At 32.4% G+C, this 26302-nt stretch overlaps 2 protein-coding genes and 1 long non-coding RNA gene across 4 annotated transcripts in view; 2 read left to right on the top strand and 1 right to left on the bottom strand.

The window, feature by feature from the left end:
• The first annotated feature begins 368 nt into the window (after nt 1-368).
• Nucleotides 369-6423, top strand: LOC126700508 (wall-associated receptor kinase 2-like). The gene is made up of 3 exons (XM_050398683.1): nt 369-1256; nt 1466-1639; nt 5021-6423. The coding sequence occupies exons 1-3, from the start codon at nt 374-376 to the stop codon at nt 5908-5910; spliced, it is 1947 nt and encodes a 648-aa protein (XP_050254640.1). The 5' UTR covers nt 369-373; the 3' UTR covers nt 5911-6423.
• Nucleotides 6424-8539: 2116 nt separating this feature from the next.
• LOC126700509 (uncharacterized) lies at nt 8540-11320 on the bottom strand. Of its 2 annotated transcripts, none has more exons than XR_007647200.1 (3): nt 11004-11320; nt 9797-9942; nt 8540-8870 (listed from the first exon to the last, which is right to left on the bottom strand). It is a non-coding gene; the product is annotated as an uncharacterized LOC126700509 (long non-coding RNA). The 2 variants fall into 2 exon arrangements; XR_007647201.1 differs by having other exon boundaries at nt 8540-8832.
• Nucleotides 11321-18444: 7124 nt separating this feature from the next.
• LOC126700506 (putative wall-associated receptor kinase-like 16) overlaps nt 18445-26302 on the top strand; it is a 55058-nt gene continuing 47200 nt past the window's right edge. The window contains exons 1-3 of the mRNA XM_050398681.1: nt 18445-19513; nt 19686-19844; nt 23535-24541. Coding sequence (XP_050254638.1) covers nt 18637-19513; nt 19686-19844; nt 23535-24541 — 2043 coding nt within the window. The 5' untranslated portion in view covers nt 18445-18636. The remainder of the gene's footprint in view (nt 19514-19685; nt 19845-23534; nt 24542-26302) is intronic.

The raw sequence follows: 26302 nt of genomic DNA, 5'->3' as shown, positions 1-26302 counted from the left end.
CCAACCCAATCCAGATGGGTCAGTTGGCTTCAGTCCTTTGTCTTTTTTTTTTTTTTTTTGCTTTTATTGTTATGATTTGATTAATTTTAAAACTGTGTTTTTGAGTTTGTATTCTGGTAATCTGATTATGCTTGAGTTTAGAGATGTTTGAGAGAAAGATTGTTTATTGTTATGATTTGTAGTGTTTGTTCTGTGTTTGTTCATGGGTATTTCTGTAATTTCATTCTGTCTGCGTTTTTGGCCTATGCCCAAAACTTAACTTTTATCAAAAAGTTGCATTTTGGCTTAACCAAACGCAATTTTAGACCTGACTTTTTTCAAAAAGCGCTTTTTGGACTCAAAAAGTGGAAACAAACGGGCACATAGTGGGGCTATGGTGTTCCATAGGATGCTTATGCAAGTCATCTGGGCTGGTGTGATATTATCAGCGATAATGGCAGCCACAGCAACAACATTTCCATTAGCCCTACCTAACTGCCCCGACAGTTGTGGAAATGTAAGAATTCCATATCCCTTTGGCACAACTGAAGGTTGTTACCGGCAAGAAAGTAGTAGAGACTTTTTTATCAACTGTAACAACTCGTACGGCCAACCTCAACCAATGACCGGAAATCTCAACGTCACAAACATTTCCATCGAAGGAGAGATGGATATCCTGATGTATAACGCCATTGACTGTTACAACCAGTCGGGTACGCCTCTGGAAATGATCAACACGGGACCATGGCGGCTCCAGGTCCCCAGTTTCACACTTTCTGTCACCAAAAACAAGTTTGTGGCAGTCGGGTGTGACACTTACGCATACCTTAATGGTTTGTTGAATGATCAACCCTCACTCGTAGGCTGCCAGTCCACATGTAATAACACACTGAGTGTAGTCAGTGGGGCATGCTCTGGGATTGGGTGTTGCCAAATGGATATTCCTCGAGATTTGACAGATATTAGTTTTCAAGCCTATAGCTTTAAAAACCACACACAAGTCTGGAAGTTCAATCCATGCAGCTTTGCCTTTATTATCAAAGAAGACAAGTTCAATTTCTCCTCAGATTATCTTATCAGTCTACGAAACAATGAAACCCTTCCCATGGTTCTTGATTGGGCAATTGGTGCCGAGACCTGTGAAGTTGCTCAGAACACAGAAAATTACATATGTGGAGGGAATAGCAACTGTATTGATCTCAAGAACGGGTCTGGGTACCGTTGCCAATGCAGGGACGGTTACCGCGGGAACCCATACCTCAAAGACGATTGCCAAGGTATTCAATATATCTATATATCTACTACAATTTTTTTGATCAAAGAAAGAAAAATAATGAAACACATTTCAACGAATTTCTAATATATATTATGTGGCAATACGTTTCAAGTTTCATTTTCGTTTCAATAGTTTGTGATTGCTTTTGATTGTGGTTCTTCTAAGTTTCATAAAAAATGGTTTTTTTTTTTTTTTTTTCTTCAATTGCAGACATTAACGAATGTGATGTTAAAGAGCCCAATAACTGCACAAGCAATCAATTTTGTGTTAATGATGTTGGATTATACCATTGCTCGTGCTTGGAGGGGTACCACCTGGACCGGGAGGCATGTGTCCCCAATCAAGCTGCTCCTAAATTATCACTAGCAATTAGCCTCACTATTGGTAAGTTATTTAGTTGCTCTTTGGCAAACTTTTTGCTTTATTTTTTTTTTTTTTTCTTCTTAATTTTACAAAATTAGCTCTTTTGAAAATTAATTAGCTTTTAATATTTGTTTGGCACACATTTAGGCTATTTAGCAAAAAAGCAAATATATATAACCACTATATAAATAAGTTATTAGAAATACAGATAGATTGAGTTTTAACTTTTAAATGTAAGATCATATATAGAATGACTAGCCGTCATTGTTCCAAAAAACAAAAAGAGCCATGATTGGTTTGGGAAAAATAAAGGAAATTTTAAGATAAATTTGGTACACTAATGATTGTTTTGTAATTATGAAATCTTTCTTGCAAGACCCACAAACCCTTTTAAATGCTTTTGATATGTCATTAGCCTCGTTGATCAATGTTGTCTAGTGGAAAACATGAATAGATACTAAAACGTAGAATAAAATATTCTTTATTAAAATGCATATTTATTGGGATAAAATAGAAGCTTTTGTTTTATAATAGAGAGACTTAGGAGGTGTTTATTACCGTAGTTTAAATAACAGTTTTTAGTGTTTAAATAATATTACACATATTTTCACACACTTTTTTATTTACACGTATTTCCACAAAACAACAACAATGTTACTATACATCTCTTACTAAACAGACCCTTAAGATTTCATATACAACTTGTGAATAAAGTACGTGAAATTTTGTACTTTAATTGACCTCTTTATGTACAAAGTGTTTAGAGATTTAAGGGAGAAAAGCTTTTAGCTGTAGAATTAATAGTATATTGTAAATATCTCAAAAAAAAAAATCGTGAAATTTTGTTTTGTAAAAAAAAAAAACAAAATACCAATAAATCAATATAAATCACTCTTTTTCAAAAAATTTAGTGTAAATCTCTTGGGTCCCATATGTCATAACAAAACTTTGGGAGACCTGTTGTATTAGCCATAGATCAATTCGGTGCGATCCGGGACCACAATGAGCAGGCAATCATCCTGAATTTCTGATGTTTTCTCAATCTTGGGCCCATATTTACCCCCCAAATTTGTGACCTAAGCTCAAAGTCAACCTGCCATAATTCCAATATAAATAGAGTTGCACAATTGGAAAGGCCCATGTTGAGTTCGGACCAGAACCAAAGCCCACCCATAGCATTCCTTTTTTTCTTCTTCTATTTTTTTTTATTTTTTTCCCTCTCCTTTTCTTATTTTGAACTAGAAAGAAAGGGGTGTAATACCATGGAGAATCTGTCAGGTTTTTTTAACTTATTTTTTAAAAATTATTTTATTTAGAAAATAAATTATTTAAATGTATTCTATGTCAAAAAAAAGTGAAAATTCAAAACTGTCTAGTAAAAAAATTAAAAAATAAAAGAAAACAAATAAACCCTAAAGCCAAACTAAATTAGGAATTCTAAATCGCATATCAATCCCATTGTTTATAATTTGTCACCTAAATTATACTTTAATATCCATTTTGAACTTCAAAATTTCTTTAGGAAATTTGATTAAACAGATTATTTATGCGAAAATAAATTTTAATAGATAAAATCAATTTAACAAAAAACAGTATCATTTTCTAGTTTCTGCTTTGTACTGAACTATCGTTCGGTTCATATAATAAGTACTTTAATGCCTAGATAAATTTTAGAGGGTATTTTGCACGTTATAGAACCTGATAAACAAGAAACAATATAACCAAATTATAATTATTTCAATTTAGGAAAACTTTAAGAGCAAAAAACCTAATTCAAAACTGAATAAAATATATTCTTTAAAAAAAATTAATCAATTAAAATTAACATGGTTTTATTTTATATTTAATTTGTATAAACTTATGTTAGAACAATTTTTTAGCGGGATTATGTATATGAAAATGCTAAAATCACTATCTATTATGAGACAAAACTTAAGTATAGTTTCTTTAGGTGTAGTTCATTGTCAAGAGCTTTCTAGCTTAGCTGATTGACACTGTTTGGTGTTTCTAAGGGAGACATATAAATTTCAAATCCCCTCCATTTCAGGTTGTAACTATCATATTATCAACAACAACAACAACAAAAAGAAAAAAAGAAAAATTGTACTAAGGTTTTGCCTTTTCTTTTTTAATGAAAAGATACATATAAAACCACAAAAAAATTAAAAACTCATTTTTATAGAGGTAAGCATTTAAAAAGAACTTAATGAAAAACTAGTTTTTATCGGAACTAGATGTATTGTTTGTAATTGGCCCAAGATGATGATAATGCTTTATTCAAGGAATTCGACATTGTATCAGTACTGGTTGTATATATTATTGTACCGGCCATAAAATCAGTATCGTACTCTTCTAAAATGTTCTGAATTAAGTATAAGGTTGTATTGACATATACCAATTATACCGGGAATTTTTTGGGTATTTTAGTTGGAATTGATGTTTATGTTGGTGAAATATTTATAAAACAAATGTTATAATTTTTTTTTTTTTTTTTGAGAGAGAGTTATAAACCATGTTTTTTAAGTTAATACATTTGGTTAATGTAGTTAGGATAATATTTAAGCTTATAAAATGTGTGGATTTTAAATAGTATGTTTTTTTTAAAAAAAGCAAATATATATATATATATATATATATATATAGTAACTCCTAAAATGGTACATCGGTATCAATTAGTGTCAAAATATTTCGTTTTCCATACTAAACCAAAATGACTTTTGGTATAAAATGACTCCCTTGACATTACTACATTTGTCTAACACCCTTGACCCAACTGATTATATTTTATCCTAGTGTGTTGTTTGGACTTTGAACTCACTTGCTTCCTTAAAAATAAAAAATAAAAATAAAAATAAAAATAAAAATAAAAATAATTAATTAATTAATTAAAAAGGTCTTGAGTATAGAATTACCTAAAGTTATATGCAAAGCCGATTATGTGAAATCAAAATTTATATTTATCAATTATATAAGTTTAAATATTACATTATAGTTATTCCTCATACTAAGTTACAAACCACTAATTACCATTTCATATTGCCAATGTCATCGTTTCGAACACTGGTGTAGCCATCGATAGTCAATGTCATAATAGCAATTTTCCAATAATTATCCATCGTAGATAGCTGTTGTCTAGTGTTGTTGACATTTGCTTTGCATGTTCCGTTTCACATTGATCACGATCCTCTACACATCTTATATGCTTATTCAGTAGTCACAAATTACGTTGTAAATTTGTAATTCACATATTGATTTTGTCATCTTTGTATAATAGATATGTTAAATATTTAGTTTATACCATGTCAAAGTATTTGCCATTACAAACTTAAAGACAATGGGATTGACAAATATAAAAGGTTAGAAAGTTGTTCAAGGTGAAAATGCATGTTTCAATGTGTGCAGGTATCAGCGTTGGCCTTTTACTATTGTTTGTGGGAGGCTCTTGGATATATTGGGGACTGCAAAAAAGAAAGTTGATCAAGCTCAGAGAAAAATTCTTCCAACAAAATGGTGGCTTATTGTTACAACAGAAACTATCTAATCGTAAAGGGTCTATAGAAACAGGCAAGATTTATAGTGCAGAAGAGCTCAAAAAGGCCACCAACAACTACAATGAAAGTAGAGTCCTTGGTCAAGGTGGCTATGGAACAGTTTATAAAGGAATATTACCAGATAACAAAGTGATTGCTATTAAGAAGTCCAAAATTGGTAATCAAACCCAAATCGAGCAATTCGTAAATGAGATAATTGTGCTTACCCATATTAACCATAGGAATGTGGTTAACCTATTAGGCTATTGTTTAGAAACAGAAGTGCCCCTACTAGTTTATGAATTCATTACAAAAGGGACCCTTTCTGAACACATTCATGATAAACGTTTATCATCCTTACTTTCTTGGGAAAAACGTTTGAAGATTGCTGTAGAAACTACAGGAGCACTTGCGTATTTGCATTCTGCAACTTCTGTGCCAATTATACATAGAGATGTCAAAACTACAAATATATTGTTAGATGATAATTTCACAGCAAAAGTGTCTGACTTTGGAGCTTCCAGATTGGTTCTTCTAGATCAAACACAATTAAACACTTTGGTGCAAGGAACTTTTGGATACTTGGACCCAGAATACTTCCATACTAGCCAACTAACAGAGAAAAGTGATGTGTACAGTTTTGGTGTTGTTTTGGCAAAGCTTCTGACTGGTAAGAGGGCACTTTCGTTCGATAGGCCTGAAATTGACAGAAATCTAGCAATGTTCTTTATTTCTGCTGTGAAAGATGATCGCCTAGTTTAAATTCTTGAAGATCATATTGTTAATGAGGGTAATATTGAGCAACCAAAGGAGGTTGCTAATCTTGCAAAAAGGTGCTTAAAAGTGACAGGCAAGGATAGGCCTTCTATGAAGGAAGTGGCAATGGAATTGGAGGGGTTTGTTATCATGGAAAAACATCCTTGGAGAAATGCTACTGTCTATATAGAAGAGACTGAGTACTTGCTTGGTGCACCTACTCAATCATTTAGTATTGATGTTGGTCCAAGTTGTTCTTCCAGTACAGTTGCTGGTTATGATAGCATGAGAAACGAAGCATTGAATTCGTTGGATGATGGGAGATAATTAGTTAATCCACCGTAATATTCTTGCATCGATTGAGGCTAAATTATTGATGTATCTATTATGCAATTGAATTTATGTATGACAATGTATTTGAACATGTTGTAGACTGGTTCATGCTGTGTTTGACATTATACACATGTAGACTGAATAAAATCTGGCACATGAACAAAGGAACATGCATTTCCCCATAAATGTCTAGGTGGTATTCAATATCATCTAATTCATACTAATCGATAGTCTACTTTGACAGATCCCATCGAAGGCCTTGTATAGGTGAGCAATCATGTTGCCTACAGTTGTCATATTTTAAAGAGATTTAAATACATGGCTATAAACTTCCGTGGGAGCTATGAAATTATAAATTTAACAAAGAAAATAGAAAAATGTATAACAAGGGCTGAAATGCGAGCTTAAAATTCAACAATAAAAATTTTCTTCCGAGTCATATGAAAATTAAATAGGTCGAATTTACCCTCAGGCCCCATGGTGGTCACTTAAAATTCCATGCCTTCTTGGCAAACTTTGACTTTAACAGCTGAAGAAATGTTTTATCTTTACAGAGAATCGACGAACCTCAAAAAATTCAAAAATAAATAAAAGTACAATAACTTTTTTTTGAGTCTCCCAACCAAAATAAGGTTTTTCTCTTTTTCTAAAAAAATAAATAAATAACTCACTGCCGTGCACATACACTTTAAAGAACCACATATTACAAAATCTATATTATACCAAAGCACAAATATCAAACAAAATTCAATTAGCTTTCCAAATTACTAAATCCTTCATTCTTAAAGTTTATGGAGACACTTTTACATTAACTTAAAGGAATTTAATATTTTTAACTACAGAATTTTGAAACCAATAAACTATTATACCCACCATCTTTAATAGCATGCTGAGAGTGTTGGGCCAAAAACAATTTCTCAAGGCTATTCCAAGAGATTAGAAGATGCTTCAATCAGAAGTTCCCATTAGTCTTGTAAGTCCTTGGGTCGAATATTCCAACATTGTTGCCAATTACTTCTAAGGATGCACATGCTTTCATCTTGTCAGTAATCTACAACCAAAGATATTCCCCTACAACATGGAGAGTAATCATCCACTTGATACTATGTATAACATATAAATCATGTAGTTGGTTACACATGTAAAGATGTAAAGCCCTTTAAAAATCTTACATTCATGAATGGGGGCATTAGAGAAATAGAAGTGGTGGCTTGTGAATAATGAATAAAATAAAGTTACTAGTGAACACATACAACATCTAGGCTTCAAATAGCTGACGTAGATAGTTTTCAAATTCACATAAACTGATGGAATTTTCAAATCTTAAGAGTAGTGTTTTCCAAAACTCAATGGAATACAAATTATGAAATTGAACAAATCATCATGGTATAAAAATAAACTCGGATTAATGATGACAAAAGCAGCCAAACTAACCACAACCTATTCATGTGGTAATGCACTTGTTACATGGTTGAGGTGTTTGATTGACAAATTGTCATATAATGAAGTCCATGTTGACATGTAACATATTTCAATTCATGAATTACTACCTTGACCATAAGTGTCTGAACCCCATCATATTTGACATCCTAACAGAACTCACTCATGCTCCATCCAGTTCCACTAAGAGAGTCACCATTTTCCCAAGGTAGTTCAAGTAGTACTGAATGTCAACTGCCTAGGATGCATTCATTTATCCATAGGATGCATAAACATAAGTTAGCACAATTAATCATTATTAGCATTAGAGTCATAACTTTCATTATAGAGCTAGGATATCGAGCACCAAGAGAATCGCACAGCTTCATCATTTCTATTTAACCCAACTTTTGCTAGATAAACATAAATTTACTAATTCCACACAAAAAAAAAAAAAAAAAAAAAAAAAAAAAGAAAAGGTACTCCCATCTCACTCCAACAAATTCCAAAAAACAATACTTGACTTGCATCTAGATATACCCAAAGAAAAAAAAGTAAGAAACTGTGCGAAAACAAACTTGGAAAGGAAGCCAAGACCAATCAAAGCAGAGCTCAATAACTTAAGTCAAAATCCATCAAAGATCTGCAAAGCAGAACTTGCAAATTTAAAAACAACCAGAATTTTCTCACAAATAAAGACTATTAGAAGCAATTAAAGACCCAAAAGTTTCTCAGGAATTCTGTTGAGAAAAATCTAGAGGAAGATGTGAAAGTAAACAAACAAAAACAAAAAGGTAGATTTGAAGGTGGGTGGAAGAAACAGAGAGATCTATACCTCAATGACAAGTACCTCATCAAAGACACAAATCTTAAACTATAAAAATATTCAATCAATGCAAATTAATTACATAACCACTTGCTAGAAAAATTAGGAAACATCCTTACATGTAAAAAAAAACACATTGGTGTATATCAAACAAAAGCAGAAGTATAATTTAATCAAACTGCATACTGAGTCAAACATTTACAAGGATGGATTCGATACATGAAGATTATATTATACAAATTTTATATTCATATATAATGGAATGTAGAGGCTTCTTTCTTTTGAAGATGACAGAAACAACCAAAAGATCTTTGATCAGCAGCATCACCATGATTTCAATGCAGTAGCATCTGCAATTCTTTCAGCTAAGTTTCTATCTCTACAACAACTAGAAGACAAGATTATAATCAACAAGGAATATAAAGCTATGATATATGAACAGCGAAGTGAGAAGAAGGTGCCGAAAAGAGAGAATAGTGGGTAACTTCAAGAATGCAGCCCACATCGATTGTGCGGGATTAAATGATTAAACAAAACTTTAAAATACTTGCATTGAGATTTCAAAATCATCTTTGCCAGTGTAACTGAGAATCTTGGAAACAAGACAAGGGTATTTTTTGTAGCTGCATCAAGAGGGAGTCCATCACAAATTTTAGCACAAAATAAAAATGGACCATCATGCTTTATATTTTTGTGTCATGTAACTAAGTAGTGGTTGCCAAAGAAGATTAGTATCCTGGATGAGAGGAAAATCATGAAAAAAATATATTATAGAAATACTGTCTAGCAGCACATAAATGGATAGTAGAACATAAAGTTAAGAAAAAACTTACAATGTCAAATATATTAAATAAGAAGACAAAAAATGTATATATTGTATGGCAAACCCAAGGATCTGCATCAAGAGAAGTTTCAGGGTTAAATATCTCCTTCTCATGCTCCCAGAAAGGTGATCCAAGGAGGCTGCCATGAATAGCCGGGTTAGTAGTAAATTTTCTATCCAAAACATGGTTAACAAAAAACAAAAAGTGTCAATGAACCAATTATACTACCGGATACCATTATTTAGTGCTTTGAGTAACAAAGCTTAAGTATATGGTGAGGGCAACTTCCACTAGATTGTTCCCTATTGCATATTATTAGTCAATATTCAAGAAAGCAAACATACAACATATGATGGTAGTAACAAAAGGCAGAACTATAGAGTAACTCTTGCCAAAATAATCTCATCAGACAATGTTGTGGAAAAAAAAATTAAAAAACTAGGATAAAGTAAACTTGTATAATGTATATTTGTGCTTGGTAATGACATACCAAATCAGTCAAAGCATCCATCATGCCTCCAACAACAGCACCAGCAATTATGCAGCAACTTAAGCAGCACTAGCATCAGTTATGCAACAACTTAAGTTGAGCATTATTGCCACCAACCATGAGTATTGATCCAGCCAGCATAAATCCTAAAAATCAGCCACACATATAAACTAGTTGCTATCACTAGTGAAATTTGATAGAGTGAAAAACCTGACTTGAGCATTATATAATACAATAGATAGAAAATAGATCTTTGTATTTTTTAAATTTCTAGTGAAATTTGAAACCTTAAGATTCGTTTGGTACACTGAATGAGAATTACGACAGGAATTGTAATCTTTATTATTAAGAATAAAATATATTGTAATGTAATAACTAAACCTATTCATTAGTTTGGTTGTGAGTTATAATATTAAAGTGAAACTTAACAGTTCTTTTAGGAAAGTTCTTGCTCATACAATTATATTTCCTTAAAAATTGTTATTTTTAAATTTAAGAGAGATATGTCTTATTTTTTATGATTTTTTATTTTTATAATTGTTAGATGTATATGGAAAATTTGTTTACTTGGAAATATATTAAATTTTGAAATTATTGCACTTATTAAGGAATAGCTAATACAATCTTTTAAAGAGGAATAATTATTCCCCATTTTGAAGAATAACTATTCATAAAGAATGATTATTCCTTGTAATAAAAACATAACCAAACTAAAGAATAACTAAACCATAAGAATAATTATTACATTACAATACTTATTACAGTCTACCAAACATGCCCTTAGTACCATAACACGTTACCAACAAACAAGGTCCTCTATAACATTTGTATAGCATTCCTATAGTTCTCTGTGCAGTAAAGCAAACTCTAAAAATGGCCAAACCTTTAAGATAATTGAGCTTAGCAGATTCTATTTAAGTCCACCCCACATTCTATGCCCCATTGCCAATATATTTAATATAATTAATATATTTTTAATTGCCACCATTGCCAAATTATTTAATATAATTAAATAATTTGTGAATTCCAGGGCATCAATTTGATTTTTAAAAAAATTCAAACTTACAAAAAATAAAATAAAATAAAAATAAAAAGATTTTATATACAAAATTGAATCAGGCTAAAGCTTCAGATCAGACCTAAAAACACAAATAAACCAGGAAATGCAGAGCAAAATCAAGAAAATGAGAAACAACGAAATCCAAACCTTCTGCTTTTTTAAGCCACGGATCTATTTTGAATCAAAACCGGTTTGGCGTGATTCCAATTCCAAAGTATACAAACCCTAGCCCCCAATTTGTACTACTACTCTCTCTCTCTCTCTCTCTCTAAGCCCCTAAAACACCAGGACTAACCCAAAATTGGACGAATACTTTGTAGTCGAACGAAGAAGTGGAAGAGAGATCGGGACAACTTCAACTTTTTTTTTTCTCGGGAAACAAACAAAGAGTTAGATAGAGAGAGGCCTGTAATCAAACGAAGAAGTAGAGGAGATGATATTGCCAATCACCGCACCTCAGATCGTCGTTGCACCTTTTATTTTTCAAATTATGGGCTTTATTTTGTGGGTTGAAAATTTTGGGATATCTTTATTTTGAGGGTTACGTTAAAATGGTGCAGAAAAATGTAATACTTGGAGCCAAAACTCTCGCGGGAATGCTACTAAGACCGGTCCGCCTTTTTTCAAACGGTTGTATTGGCTTATTTCAAGGGTTTTAATGTCCCTTGAAATAAAGTTGTCCCTACTTATTCATTCAGACCTATTTTCAGTGTTTGTTTGGATCCTCGAATTTAGTGGGTCAAAACAAGTGAAGTATTTTGTAGTCTATTTACTCATCTCGTTCAATAGTGCGGTACTTCGATAGTTGGGTTCCCACTTTGGTATAAAAGATCTCAAGTTCCTACACTATTTCCTTGGTTATTGATGAAATCTCTTTAACTTGGTGACAATCTCCATCTCACACAAACTATGTAAGCCACTAATTTTGCTAATGTATGCTTACATGCATGGACTCTGCCAAACCATACTCTTCCCTATGGTCTTAATCCCATCTCCTACCATAGCATTTTGGTGCTTTCCAAACCTTACTCTCACCCATCTTGACCTTCCATTTGCCTTCAACTAGGTGTGCCAATTCATGCATCAACCTAGGACATCTCATTAGTCTGCGTCTCAAAGGCACTCTAGAATCTCGATAATAGGCTTTTTTTTAAACCAAGTCCTCTTCGCCTTGAGGCCTATTTATCGTTGTTCCACTCGTGGTTATTGCATTTATTTTGAGTTCTCATCTATCTTGTCGAGCGCCAAGAGATAGGCCATCATTTCTTGTTGTAGCACCAAAACGAACTACCGTTAATTGGCTCAAACTGCCACTGACCTCTCTTGGTTCTGTCAACTCTTCCGAAATCTCCATTTTTTACAACCTCCATTAATATGGTGTGATAATATTATAGCTCCATTTTCCTCTGCTCCAAATCCTCCAGTCCCCTTTTTTTATGCTTGTATGAAACATCTCAAAGTTTATTTTGATATTATCACTATGTTCGTGAGAAGGTTGTGCATAACGAGCTTTGGGTGTTCTACATTCACACTGTGGATCAAATTGCTTATGTGTTCGGCAAGGACCTTACTAGTGCTCAATTCAGGCTGACAAGCTCATGATTTGTTCTTTATCAATCCAACAGCTTGCGAGGGTGTATTAGTGGAAATTAAGACAAGATACCGAATCAAGTCAATCCCAATATTACAATATCTAACTCTAATCAACCATCTTTAATATTGGGTCATTCTAAGGAAGCAATCACACAATATCTTTCATGCATGCAACCAGTCCCAATATACCAAATGTAGTCTTTGTCAACCATCATTACTATTGGAACCTATAAAAGGAACCAATCACTTGATCTCTTCGGATAATTATTCTTTTGTATAATTGATTTTATATTTTAATGATTTTTACCATCTGGAGACTTGACTTTAAGGAGATTATACATTGAAGGAGATATATAATCATTTTCTTTTATAATTTGTTTTCTTTCATTTTTGTTCTCCCATCTTAAGAAAATAAAACAATATTTTTAATTTTAATTTATCAAAAAACAAAATATGAGTCTCTTTTTTTGTTTTCTATTTTTGGGTAGAAAAGGGATATTCATTAAACTAAGTGATACTGGAGAAGTATGGAGGAACCCAAACTAATATGATGAATGATGGATCACAAATTATTTGGATAGATGGAATAAGTCAAAAACTCAATAACAAAAATGAATAAATAGCCCACTACCAAAGCAAAAAGACCAATGAGATACATGCATTCCCAACCAACGGAGTTCTACTAAGGATACAGGATTGAAATGACTCGCCACTCAATGAGATACAAATTATCATCACCCAAACATATATAGAAACCGAAACTTGCCACCAAAGGATAGGAAAATGAAAATAGTAATTAAAATATTACCTTTTCAAGACCATAGTCGAATAAGACTCATAGAAACTAGAAACAAATTAAAAGACTTGTCTGCCTAGGATTGCTAAACATAAAAGCTAAGGGTATGTTTGGTAACTATTTTTTCTCTTTATTTTCTGTTTCCAAAAATAATTTTCTATTTTTTAGAATAAAAACTTGTTTGGCAACCTAAAATAGACAGAAAACAAAAACTGTTTTCAAAACTCAATTTGTAAAGGAAACTGAAAACATGCAAAAGGCTGTTTTCAGTTTCTAATTTTCAAAAGTCAATAAAAACATACATTTAATTTAATGAATCTGTCTCATTTAATAAGTTAGTATTAGAGTTCAAATCCTAATAATAACATATTTTAGTATTTTCTATTTTTTTCTTCAAAATTTTTTTTTTTTAATTTCAACTTACCAAACATGTTTTTGATTTCAAAAATACAAGAAAATTGTTTTTTCTTTATATTCCCAAAAACAAGTTTTTGAAAATAGAAAACAAAAACAATTACCAAACATACCTAGAAAATCCTCATTAAATGCTATTTGACTTATTGGAGAAACTACACATTAATCTTCTTAATTTTGAGGGAAAATTCATTCAAAATAATGGGTTTTATTTGTTGGACTTCAAAAACATCTTGGTTGGGTTTTAGCATCATATTGAACTAGTTAGAACTTGGGACATTCAGGTGTCACTAAGAAGCAATAACAATTTGTTTGTTTCAGTATTAACGTTTTTTGGAAAATAGTTCATTTTCTAAAGAGTATTTTCTAGAAAATTATCTTGTTTTTCGGTGTTTGGTAACAACCTTGAAAATGAGTTCGAGAATGTTTTCTAGTGTTGGGTATGCAATTTTTTTTATTATATTTGTAAGGACACGATTGATAACGACCCAAGAATGACATTGGACTCGTACGTAAAAGGCCCGAACAATATAATTTGTAGAGTGTGGACTTGAAAGGCTTGACCTTGGTCACTGGACAACGGTCTAGTCATGGTTTTTATGGAAGTTTTTGTCCTCGGACCCCGTCCGAGGAGCTTAGTGTTCCTCTCATTCTCCCTCTTTTAGGACTTCTTCCTCTGGGGGGATCCCCTTCCCCCTTGGTTCTTCTTCCCTTTTATACTAGTAGTTACTTTCCTTTCAATGTCCACATGTAAGTTTCACTTTCTGGGATGGAGACTTGTCCTATCAGCCCATACCTAGAGTGGTTGGGAGTAGACATAAAAGTTGAATAGCATGGCGAAAAGCATGGGCCTGTCAGACGCAGAGTTCTTTATTACAGTATTGGCAGCCTTTTCACTTGTCCTGCCCCTGCACTGAGCTCGCCCTTTCCTTCAGGCGTTCTGTGGGGCGCCGAGCATAAGATCGTCCTCGGCCAGATCTTTAGCTCCCTTTTTTTGGATTTTTATTATGCGTCCTTGACAATTGCTCTCCTCGGCTTAGGCTTTGGGCCTTAATGTAAAGTGGGTCAGGGTCGCAAATTCTCTGGCCCCACAATATTTATTGTATAATTTAAAAAATGTGTATCATGTAAACCAACTAATGTAATCAATATTAAAAAAAATTTAAAAAAAAATGAATAAATTTGGTTTTTATACTAAAATTTTGACAATAGATACAATCAAAATTAGTTGTCAAATTTTTATGATCTCTACCATTTATCTTGCTCATATATATGGACAGTAATGTACATATATATATATATATAAATTATAAAATTGACAGGGAAATACATCTTCAATAAGTATTGTAGGGATATTGGGCCCAGGAGTTCATTACCTATTTGTATATTGGGCCTGTGGCCCAAGCCGATGATGAGGGTTTATCCGAAGAGAATGAATATTTGTCAGAAGAGACTATGTTAGTAAATAAAGAAGTTAGTTTTGGTCATAATGGCTCAACAGGATGGGTCGAGAATAAATGCCTCCTCGACTTGCCAAAGCTGAGGTCCAAAGAGGTAGTCTATCGACCAAGGTAACGTTCCAGGAAGTTCTGTTGGTGTGGATAAGCATTGTAGAGACATCAGACAGGGAGAAGTCCTAAAATATCTAAAGAGAAAGCTACTACCTCCGCATTAAATGCACTGCAACTAACTCTCTGGCCTCATTAATATGGAGATGATATCTAAACAGTGGATTTCAGCCTTACAGCTACAACATGAAGACTTATGAGAGGTGCTGATGGGACAAGAATCAACACCAACTATTTGTCATGCACGTGGAGCAAAAAAGATGAAAGGAGAAGAGAGTATAAAAGAAGGAGGAAGCAACGAAAGAAGGGGATTGGAAAATCAAGAAAGAAACACTGTAGCAATTTAGAACTAGACTTGTAACCATACTTAAGAGTATTATATAAGAACCAGTCTCCTCAAACTTTGCCGAGGACATTTTTTCTTCAGTTTAAACTTGTATATTTTCACTCTTTTGTCATCAAGCCCACCTAACTTGTTATTTGATTAACTAAAACCCAGTTTTCTAACCCATTCTTTACAAATTCATTGTTTTGGGCTTTTTGGGCCTAAGTCCATTCATACCTTGGGCTAAGAATTCAAATCTGGTCCTTACAAGTACAAATAACAATAACTTTTAATTGTCTACTCTTTTTACTGGTACATTAATTGTTTACTATGGTCAATCACAAGTCTTCAATATTACTCTAAATTATGTAATAACATAATGTATCTGCATAATATATTATCACTACATAATATCTACACAATGAATTTGCCAACAAAAATTCCCTTACATAATATCCGTACGTGCGATGAGGTTTTTTTTTTTTTTTTTTTTTTGAGTTTAATGTAATTTTTCAATTTGAATTTATCTATAGTTAGTGAGGTAACACATGAATGAATTTTTAAGAAATTAAAATTTAGAATTTGAAATGAAGTAAGCTGCTGGGTTTAGTGTGTGCTAGCTTTTAGGAAAAAATATATCACGCGTGAGATATATTTAAATAGAGAGTGCTAATTTTTAGGAAAAAGGTTTCTCTAGTATTTTTTTTTTTTTAATTTTGTTGAATTACAATTTTAACCCCATTTTTTTAAAGAATAAAGATTATCTAATTAGATTAGGGGAATTTTTGACATTTTCTGAAGCCATAACTAACTTTTTTGAATGCTCTTAATATATAGAGATAACAATATTATTAATTTACCATAAAGATTGTCTTATGTAAAAGCAATTTAGAGCCATATAGGCACTATGTTTAAAATTTTTGTCTTTTACTTCATTCATTCTTTCGTCTTCTTTTTTTTTTTTTTTTTTCTTTTGAACTTTTATGTGCAAAAAAGAAGCAACTTCTGTCTGGAATCCATCGAACCGAAAATTTCTTAGAGAAAAAAGAAAATCAAGTTAGAAATTCAAAGTAAAGAATTGAGATTTTGGTAGAGATGAATGAAATAATTACTTCTGCAAATCTCTTCTCCTTTGCAAGTCGAAGCTATTGAGTGATTAGTAAGGGGGGGGAAAATCAAATCAAAGAACTGTGTTATAAAGGGGAAGAGAAACATGGAGAGAGAGAGAGAGAGAGAGAGAGAGAGATCTATGGAAGAAAAGAGAGCAAATTTAGTGACAATGTGGGTGTGAAGAGAGAAAAAATAAAGGAAAGAGAGAAAAAGTTAGAGAGATTGTTTTCCAAGAAATTTTTTTGAAAAACAACCTATAAAAAATAAGCACTATTAGGATTTTCAGTTGACTAAAAATAACTTTCGGTTAACCTGTTTGTTTTTTGTTTTTTTGTTTTTTTTTTTTTATTGCTACCAAACACTAAAAAACGTGGAAAAACTATCTTTATAAAATGTTTTTAAGTTAAACAATAGTTATGCCCTTTTATCAAGGGCTATTAACTCCACCACAACAGGAGGCGGGTTAGAAAAATACAACGAAAGTGCTAGAGAGATGGTGGCACCAAATTTTACAAGAGCATCCGCGCAACAATCAGCTTCCACGGTAGATGTGATCAACTCGATTGCTAGGAAATGTCAGATGTTTCCTGTAATCAGTTAGCAAAGGTTCCAGTGATTGGTTGTTCATAGAATTTTTCATGAGATGGACCACAATCTAGCATCTCTTCGCTACTTCGCTGTCTGCCATGCCCTTTCAGTTTTTCTCCATATTTAATCTAACGCACTGACGTTTTACGTCTATAGTCTATACATCACTTTCTTTCAACCAACCGACAAACACTGTAGTGCGATCAAGTATTCAACACTTCCTTTCACCTTTTTCTTTTCTGAGTTGCACAGCTTCTTTAAACTACACCACAAACACATTACCCAAAAAAAGTTTTGTTATCAATTGTCAAAATGTCGAAACATCACGAACCTTTTCTATGCTTTTGGAATGCCCACTTGGTTTAAGGATTTTGTAATGCCATTGGTTCCTTTGGTCACGTAAGTCACGTTGTGTCTGCTGGACAGCACGAGCAGATACTAAAAACAAGAATCATCGTTATCCATTTGCTTATCGTTTTTTTTCAATAAAAAATAAAATAAAATAAAAATATTTTATATGATTTTTCCCAGTCAATCCATATGCTAAACGGACGTCAGCAATGATTTATAAACTCAATTATAGAGCATGAATAGCATATTGTGGATTTTTTCCTAAAAGTTTCAGATTTCATTTTTTTTTTTTAACTACAAGAGATTTAGATCTTCTAAATTTTTAAGGAACTCTATCAATAGATTTCCTTAAATTCTAACCATATTTTAATAATTTAATGGTCTAAATTGTGCCATGTTAACATTCCACTGATAATATTCTTAAAATAATAAAATAATGTTGTAAACAAAATAATTAAGGATATTATTAATAGAATGCTAACATAACAAAATCTAGACTATTAAATCACCAAAGAATTTTTAAGATTTAAAGAAATATAATTGGTAGAATACCTTATAAAATTTAAAAGATCCAAATCCAACTACAAAAGAGTTTTATAGGACTAGTTAAAAGCTGTTTTCATTCTTCATAACAGACATAATTTTTTTAAGTAAAATACTTTAAAATGCTTAAAATTCTTTTGTGATTGTGTTAATGCACAACTAAATGAATTTTAATTTGAATTAAAATGATGAATTTAATTATTTAACACTCATGTATCATAGGATCCTCAAATTTCTAGGATTAAAATGAACTCATTTAATAAAATAAGTTTAACAATTCCATTACTGTTCCGGATATCATAGGATCCTCTCATTTCTATTATTTGTTATTCTTCTCTCTTTCTCTCTAATGATTTTGGCCAATTAATATTGCTCACCCAAGCGACCAAATACAGACTTATATCTAGTGATTTGTCTCTCGAAAAGGTAAAGTTTGCCATTCACGGCTGTTGATAGCACAAAACAAAACAGAGACAAAGAAAAAGGACAACCATGGCTTTGTGTGGAGTGCTCTTAAAGCAACAGATACTGCTTTTGCTTGGGTTGATAGTTTTAGCAGCAACAAAAGCATCTCAACCCAATTCGAGCTGTGGAAACGTAAGCTGTGGAAATGTTAGCATCCCCTTCCCGTTTGGAACAGAAAAGGGTTGCTACCTTAATGAATCTTTCCTCATCACCTGTGACAACACTTCTGAGACTACACCAAAACCATTTCTGTCTTATACTAAAGTACCTGTGCTCAACATATCACTGGATGGTGAATTGCAAGTCTCAATCTCCGTAGCCCGCCGTTGTTCCAAAGGTGTCCCCGAAAACACGTCGGAGTTTAGAGCAGACAACACTCTGTCAAACTTTCATATCTCGTATACGAGGAACAAGTTCATTGCAGTGGGTTGTAACATTTTTGGGTTTTTTGATGGCTATTCATCACAGGGAAAGAAATATCCTACTGGATGTGCAGCACTCTGTAACAACGACAGTGTAGTGGACAATTCTGAATGCTCTGGCATTGGCTGCTGTCAGGCTCCTATCCCAAAAGGAGTTTCAGGTTTTTCAGTGAACTTTTGGGACGTTGAACAAAACAATGTCGTACAAACCAACTTCAATTTATGTGATTACGGTTTAGTTGCAGAAGAGCCATACAACATTTCGCTTCTATATCAGGAAATTTTACAAAATAGAACTTTTCCAATGGTACTTGATTGGGCAGTTGGAGACGAGACATGCGAAGATGCAAAAGGAAATTCAGAAAGCTATGCATGTAAGGCAGAAAACAGTACATGTTACAATTCCACTAACGGTCCTGGGTACCGTTGCAATTGTTCCTCAGGTTTTGAAGGAAACCCATACCTCGTTCATGGTTGCAAAGGTATTAGCTAACAAACATTTGGATTTGATTTTTTTCTTTTTTGGAGTTTTAGTAAACAAGATATTACCCATTTGTTGCATGAAAAAGAATCTCTTCTTATTTTGAGTTGTTTGTTGCTGCATAAGTATAGAGATTGTATTGCTAACTTTTGATAGTCTGCACTGTGGTTCAGATATTGATGAGTGCCAAAATTCTCCCTCTCCCTGCGACAAAAACGAAATATGCAACAACCTTCTTGGGAGTCATAATTGCTCTTGTAAGGAGGGATACGAACGAGATACAACAGGTTGCCATCGAATCAGCCAATCTAAGGATATCATTATTGCATTGTGTAAGTATATATTGGACTACTATTATTTTTATTATCAACAGAATATTTGTGTGATGCATCATACATGGATTAAAATAACAAAAAAATATACATTTAACTAAATATGTTTTTTTTTTACCTGTCAAAAAAGTATTATCTCTTTGAAAATCATTTGTAGTCCTAATGATGCGGAATCCCAATCAATAAGCTTTGTCACTCAACAAATAGAAATATCCTAAAAAATAACTCAGTTTTAATTAAATAAAGCTATAAACTCTTTCAAATAAATATATTACACTAATAAATTTACATTGAAAGCTTAGCAGCTCCCCCTCCCCCACCAAAAAAAAAAAAAAAAAAACACAAAGATTTACTAATTAATAAACTTTGTTAAATTAATTATTGGTCTTATACATAAGTGAAATCAAAATGCATACTGATTTAGTCTTTTCTTTTCTTTTTTTCCCTTTTTTTTATAAGAACAATAGAAAGGTAAGAAAATGAAAATATGAGGAGAAAGGGGGAGGAAAGAATTCTAAAAGCTAGTTTATTTATAAAAATAAAATTAAAAAAAGCTAATTGCTAAATTATTTGCAAAAAAAAATTGAGACAATTACACACTACAATGTTTTGGTCCTCATATAATTTTAGCTTCAATTTTCGTCTTATACATTTAATTATGTCAATTTCATCTTTAAAACTTCCAAAAGAAGTTCCTTTAATTTTTCAATTCTTTCCCTCAACTCAATATGAAGTCATTTTTATGCCTATAAGTTGATTTAGTTAAAGGTAAAATTGATTTGATTTTTAAAATTGAGGGATGAAATTGACATAATTAATAAAAAGAGATAAAATTGATAAAATACAGTATATGGTCGAGAAAGAAATTGAAACTTAGTAAGGTATAATATGGCCAACATAATGCTCTATATCCATTTAATCAGTACCTTCCCTTTGCTCTCTTCCATGCTCTTTCAAATTTTCTTCCTATCAAACGCATCAAAAACTATTAAATATGTCACTTTCTTTTAACCTAAAGTGACACAAACTCCCCCTACCAAACGCACTTATCCTCTTTTTTTTTTGGTTGAATTGCTCCGCTTCTTTAAACTAAACGACAAACGTAAAGTCTGTGATGTAACTGTAGAATAGATCAAAACGGAGAAATATCACCAACTTTATTAGTCACGTTAGTCACACTTTTGTTGGAGAAAGTGACACGGTAATAAAAGAAAGAATCAACGTTATCCTCTTTTTATCTATCTTCTCTGTTTAGTTTTTTCAGTTGGACTCGATATAAAAGCTACAATAATAAAACATTCTTTTATGATTTTTCTCAGCCAAGACATATACGTCATATACTAAAAGGGCACCACCTTTTTTTGAGAATCAAAAGGGCACCACCTTTAATTAGCTTTAAACATTTAAAAGTTGAAAAAGAGCTGTTCCTCTTTATTTTCTAGAGACTATCACAAAAAATTGAAGCTCCAATGGCTGCCGTTGAGTAAATTTTTTTTAATGTAATGATGATATGTAGTATTCCTCTCACATGAGTTCATTCCATGTGAAAGATGTATTACATATCAGTATTGTGGCCAGAGAATCACTATAGCACTCTAAAAAATAAATTTGTTGATAATGCAAGAAATTGTCAATTGTATTCTCATCTATATTGATGGATGATGTTAGGGCTTCTTTAACGATCGATCTACAAATAAAGTCAAAGAAAAAAAAGGGAAAGAACACTAGTATGGCGTTGGCCAAAGGCCCTCCAATGATCAAGTTAAAAATAATGAAAAAAATTCAATTAATAATATAATTTGAGAGAATAATATGGCTAGTTTGTAGATATCGAAATGCCTACTTTTTTTCTTCCATATGTTATTGGTTTTATAGCATTCATCTTCATTTTGGTAATGAATGTTCTCATTTATGAATTGGGAAACACTTTCCATAAGTACTAGACATTTATTATCTTCAACGGTCATTCATCTGTTAGGTTTGTACGTAACTCCTTTATTATGGACGATTAAGAATTTACACACATCATTTGCTATAGTGATTTTCTACATCTAAATAGTCATTATAGCTCTCCAAACCCTTAATTATTTTGTAATTGTTCTCAATACCAACAAACCGTCACAAACACAACCTCAAGAAAATTCTCTCTCTAGGTTCTCTTGAATTTAGTAGGTTGGGTACGGATTAAGTGTAGGGAGAAATAAGTTAATGAAATATAGAAATTTTGAGGGAGAAAAATAAAAAAGAATAAGAATAATATTTTAATGAAATAGAGAAAAGATGAGGACGTTGTTTAAGGGTGTGTTTGAAAAACTAGTTTGTTTAAATGGAAAATACGTTTCAAATTCTTCAAGTTTGGACGAAAATTTAAATAGATGATCCTAAACTAAAGCTGGAATCCTGAACTTCGATGTTAAAACTCTTTAGTGTACTATTTCACTTTTTAATAGATTTAATAAATTAAAATAAAAATCCTAATTTATTTGTCAAAATGATATTCAATATCCAACCCCCACCCCCCCTTTTTTTTTATAATTCATTACTTTGGGAAAGAGAAATTAAGAAAGTAGGGGAAAGAGATATCAATATAAATGAATGAATGAGGATGATGATAGATAAATAATAGCAATAATAAAATAAAATAATGATCTTCGTAATAAACATATATGGTTATTATGAAGATCATTATATATAAATAATAATAACAATAATTATTATTATATAAATATTAACAATTAATTGAATTAGTTGAGTTCAAGGAGAAAAAAAAAAAAAAAACAAAATAATCTTCTTATGTCCTTTACATCTCTTATATTTAAAAAACTATTTGACAAAAGTATTATAACAACTTATACATTTTTAATGCTTATAATAGAGACACATAGTTCAAATTTTTTCACTGTAACAATCAAATTATAAAAGAAAAAAAATGTTTAAAAAAATAATAAAATATTTTCTTACATAAACAAGTCAGAGGCAATGCATTTTAAAGTTGGCTCATATTTGACTTTGGGCCAATAGTCAAAGGGCCTTAATTATGGTTGGTTTGATAGTTCGAATAACGCCGCACTATAAGATACAATGGCATTTTAGGAATTTAGACCTGATTTTTTTTTTTTGCTCAGAGAAAACACCGGATAGTGTTAGTGTTAGGTTATGTAAATACTGTTTTAATCCTATTTTCACATTTAATGAGTTATTACTTATTAGTTGTTCACTCCTTTGGACGTAAGAACAATGTTGAGCCACGTATATTCTGTGTTGAAATATTGTTTTAAATTTGCCATGGTATTTTCAAAGAAATTATACATTCTTAGCTAATTTTCTTATTCTCAACCAACAAAGGGACATTGTCTTTTTTAGAAAGGATCGATGTCCAGTCAAACTTGGTTCACCAGTTCTTTTTTAGTTGTGCTTCTTTTTTTTTTTTTTTTTTTTTTTTTTTTTTTTTTTTTTTTGAGATGAAAGAAATTTGATAGTCACTCATAGTATATGTTACTGTAGCAGTCACAACTGCAAACTACACTGTAAATAAAATTTTGATGGTGTCATCTTCATATGATACATATGTTTTATATATATATTTCTATTGTGTCAAAATGTTTGCCATTACGAAGGCAATGATATTAACAAAAGTATAAAGTTAAAATGTTCTACTTGCTGAGAAAATGCATGTTTGAGGATGTGCAGGTATCAGCATAATAAGCCTCTTAGTAGTTCTTTTGGGAGGTTCTTGGATACTTTGGGGATGGAAAAGAAGAAAGCACATCAGAATCAAAGAAAAATTCTTTCAACAAAATGGTGGCCTATTGTTAAAACAACAACTTTCTAGTAACCAATGGTCTATCGAGACAACCAAAATCTTTACATCAGAAGAGTTGAAAAAGGCCACCAACAACTACGATGAGAATACAATCCTTGGCCAAGGAGGCTATGGAACAGTGTATAAAGGAACACTATCTGATAACAGAGTCGTTGCCATTAAAAAGTCAAAAATTGGTGATCAAAGCCAAATTCAGCAATTCATAAATGAAGTGATTGTGCTTACCCAAATTAGCCATAGGAATGTGGTTAAGTTATTTGGTTGTTGCCTAGAAACAGAAGTGCCCTTACTGGTTTATGAATTCATTACAAATGGGACTCTTAGTGAGCACATTCATGATAAAGGCCGGTCATCCTTACTTTCATGGGAAAAACGTCTGAAGATTGCAACAGAAACTGCTGAAGCACTTGCATACTTGCATTCAGCAACTTCTATGCCAATTATACACAGAGATGTGAAAACTGCAAATATACTATTAGATGATAATTACACAGCAAAAGTAGCTGACTTTGGAGCTTCAAGGTTGGTACCTCTTGATCAAACACAATTGACCACTTTGGTGCAAGGAACTTTGGGGTACTTGGACACAGAATACTTGCAAACTAGCCAACTAACAGAAAAAAGTGATGTATATAGCTTTGGCGTTGTTATGGCAGAGCTGCTGACAAGTAAGAAGGCCCTTTCTTTTGATAGGCCTGAAATTGATAGAAATCTAGCAATATCCTTTGTTTCTGCTATAAAAGAGGATCGCCTACTTCAAATTCTTGAAACTCACATTGTTAATGAGGGTAATATTGAGCAACTAAAGGAAGTTTCTAATGTTGCAAAAAGGTGCCTAAAGTTGAGAGGGGAGGATAGGCCTTCTATGAAAGAGGTGGCAACAGAGCTAGAGGGATTGAAGAGTATGGAAAAACATTCATTGGGAAGCACTGATGTCAATACAAAAAAGACTGAGTACTTGCTCAGTGCAACTAGTCACTCTTTTGAAATTGAAGGTTGTTCTACCAGTACAACTGCCGAGTATGATAGCATGAAAGAACAATTATTGAAACTCGTAGATAATGGGAGATAATTACTTACTTTTCGCTAATATATTGGTATCAATTGATAATTGAATTTGCTGTGGTGTTATTACCAAGTAAGCAATCAACTGAGAATCTTGGAAGTTCAAAAGTTGTTTGGAAAGTTGGACTTAGCCTATGGGTCTGTCTTAAAATAAGATGAGTATTTATTGAATATTATCATGTGTGCCTTGTAACTTGTATGTATTTTGTCAGTTAGGTTCTGACTATTAAAATTTGTAGTAATTAAGGGAGTACTTGTATCATTAGGTTATATGTATGATGGAGACGTAGGATTCTGATTAAGTCTTTTATATTGATTGTAATCATTTGGTTCAGTGCATTTTCCATTTATCCATTTCTTTTTGTTGCTGCACCTATGAATTTTCTAATTTCCTCTTCCTCCCTTTTTACACAATTTATAGTTAATCATATACTGTATCTCTTTTGGTTACCAAAAATTAGTTGGACTAGATGGTGGAAGTAGAAGTGAAAAAGAAAATTATGTATGACACTATCTTGCTTTTGAATACGTTATAGATTAGTTCACAAAAATGAAATTGATAAAATAGAAACACAATGTAAGAAGAAACAGCGATAAAGTAGAAAAAACTTAAACCTCATAAACAATTTGAAAATGAAGTTGTCAATGGCGAGAGAATAGTTACCTCTCAACTTGAAATCGGATTTGTAAAGTTGTGATTTACAACTATGTTTTATGTTAGCTTTTATTCCGTGTTAAATTTGATTAAATTTTGTTCAATCATTTCTCTATATGTTTGTGGGATTTAATGTAAAGGTTGAGTGTGAGAGTTTGGTGAAGAATTGTGAAGATAGTGAAGTTCATGACTGGATCACGAGTGGAAAACCCGCGAAAGGCCACAATGAGAAGCACATGCTGGAATTTGAATAGTCTTTTGCCAGGCTGTATTTCACGAGTGACCCACGAAACTCTCTTCTTAGAACATTTTTAAGTGTGTTTTTCTCATTGCTTTACCAACACTATATAAGCCCACATTACCCACAAAATTGTAAAGAGACTTTCAGATAAAAAAACCCTAGCAATACACTTGAGAGTTAGAGATTGTAAACCCACAATCATCTACACAATTTCTCTTAATTTTCCTCTTCTCCTACCTCTCCAATTACAAATCATTGAAAGGTTCTTAGCCCAAACACTTACCTCACCCAATCTAAGTGTTAAGGGAAGTGTTGGTACGTGTGGGAAGCATTGGAAGAAGCCATCGATTGGCGGATGCAATTTGAAACTAATTGCGGGATCCAGATAACTAGTGAAGACATGGCTCGGTGAAGCCCGTTGGTAGCTAGAACTTAGAGGGTTCAAGTACATTGGGTAGATTAGGCTTGGAAGGTCTTTTTGATATTCGTATACTCCAACTTTATTCGCTAGTGGATCAATCTGACTTGGAGGGTCATGGAGAGGTTTTTCACCAAGTACTTTGGTTTCCTCTTTAATAACACGTCTCAGTATTATATAGTGTTTTCATCTCTCTTCCCTTACTCTTTAAGCTTTACTTTTATTATCTATAGTATTTGCTTATGCCTTAGAGAGC

The sequence above is a fragment of the Quercus robur genome, chromosome 9, assembly GCF_932294415.1.
Source record: "Quercus robur chromosome 9, dhQueRobu3.1, whole genome shotgun sequence".
Lineage (NCBI taxonomy): Eukaryota > Viridiplantae > Streptophyta > Magnoliopsida > Fagales > Fagaceae > Quercus > Quercus robur.
The sequence above is the reverse complement of the archived record's forward strand: the minus strand, read 5'-3'. Positions and strand labels throughout refer to the sequence as shown.

Bases quoted from the DNA above. Each gene is read 5' to 3' on its own strand.
- LOC126700508 (XM_050398683.1), top strand. From the start codon at position 374: ATGGTGTTCCATAGGATGCTTATGCAAGTCATCTGGGCTGGTGTGATA. The intron at 1,257-1,465 runs GTATTCAATATA...CTTCAATTGCAG, and splicing joins CCTCAAAGACGATTGCCAAG to ACATTAACGAATGTGATGTT. The intron at 1,640-5,020 runs GTAAGTTATTTA...CAATGTGTGCAG, and splicing joins AGCAATTAGCCTCACTATTG to GTATCAGCGTTGGCCTTTTA.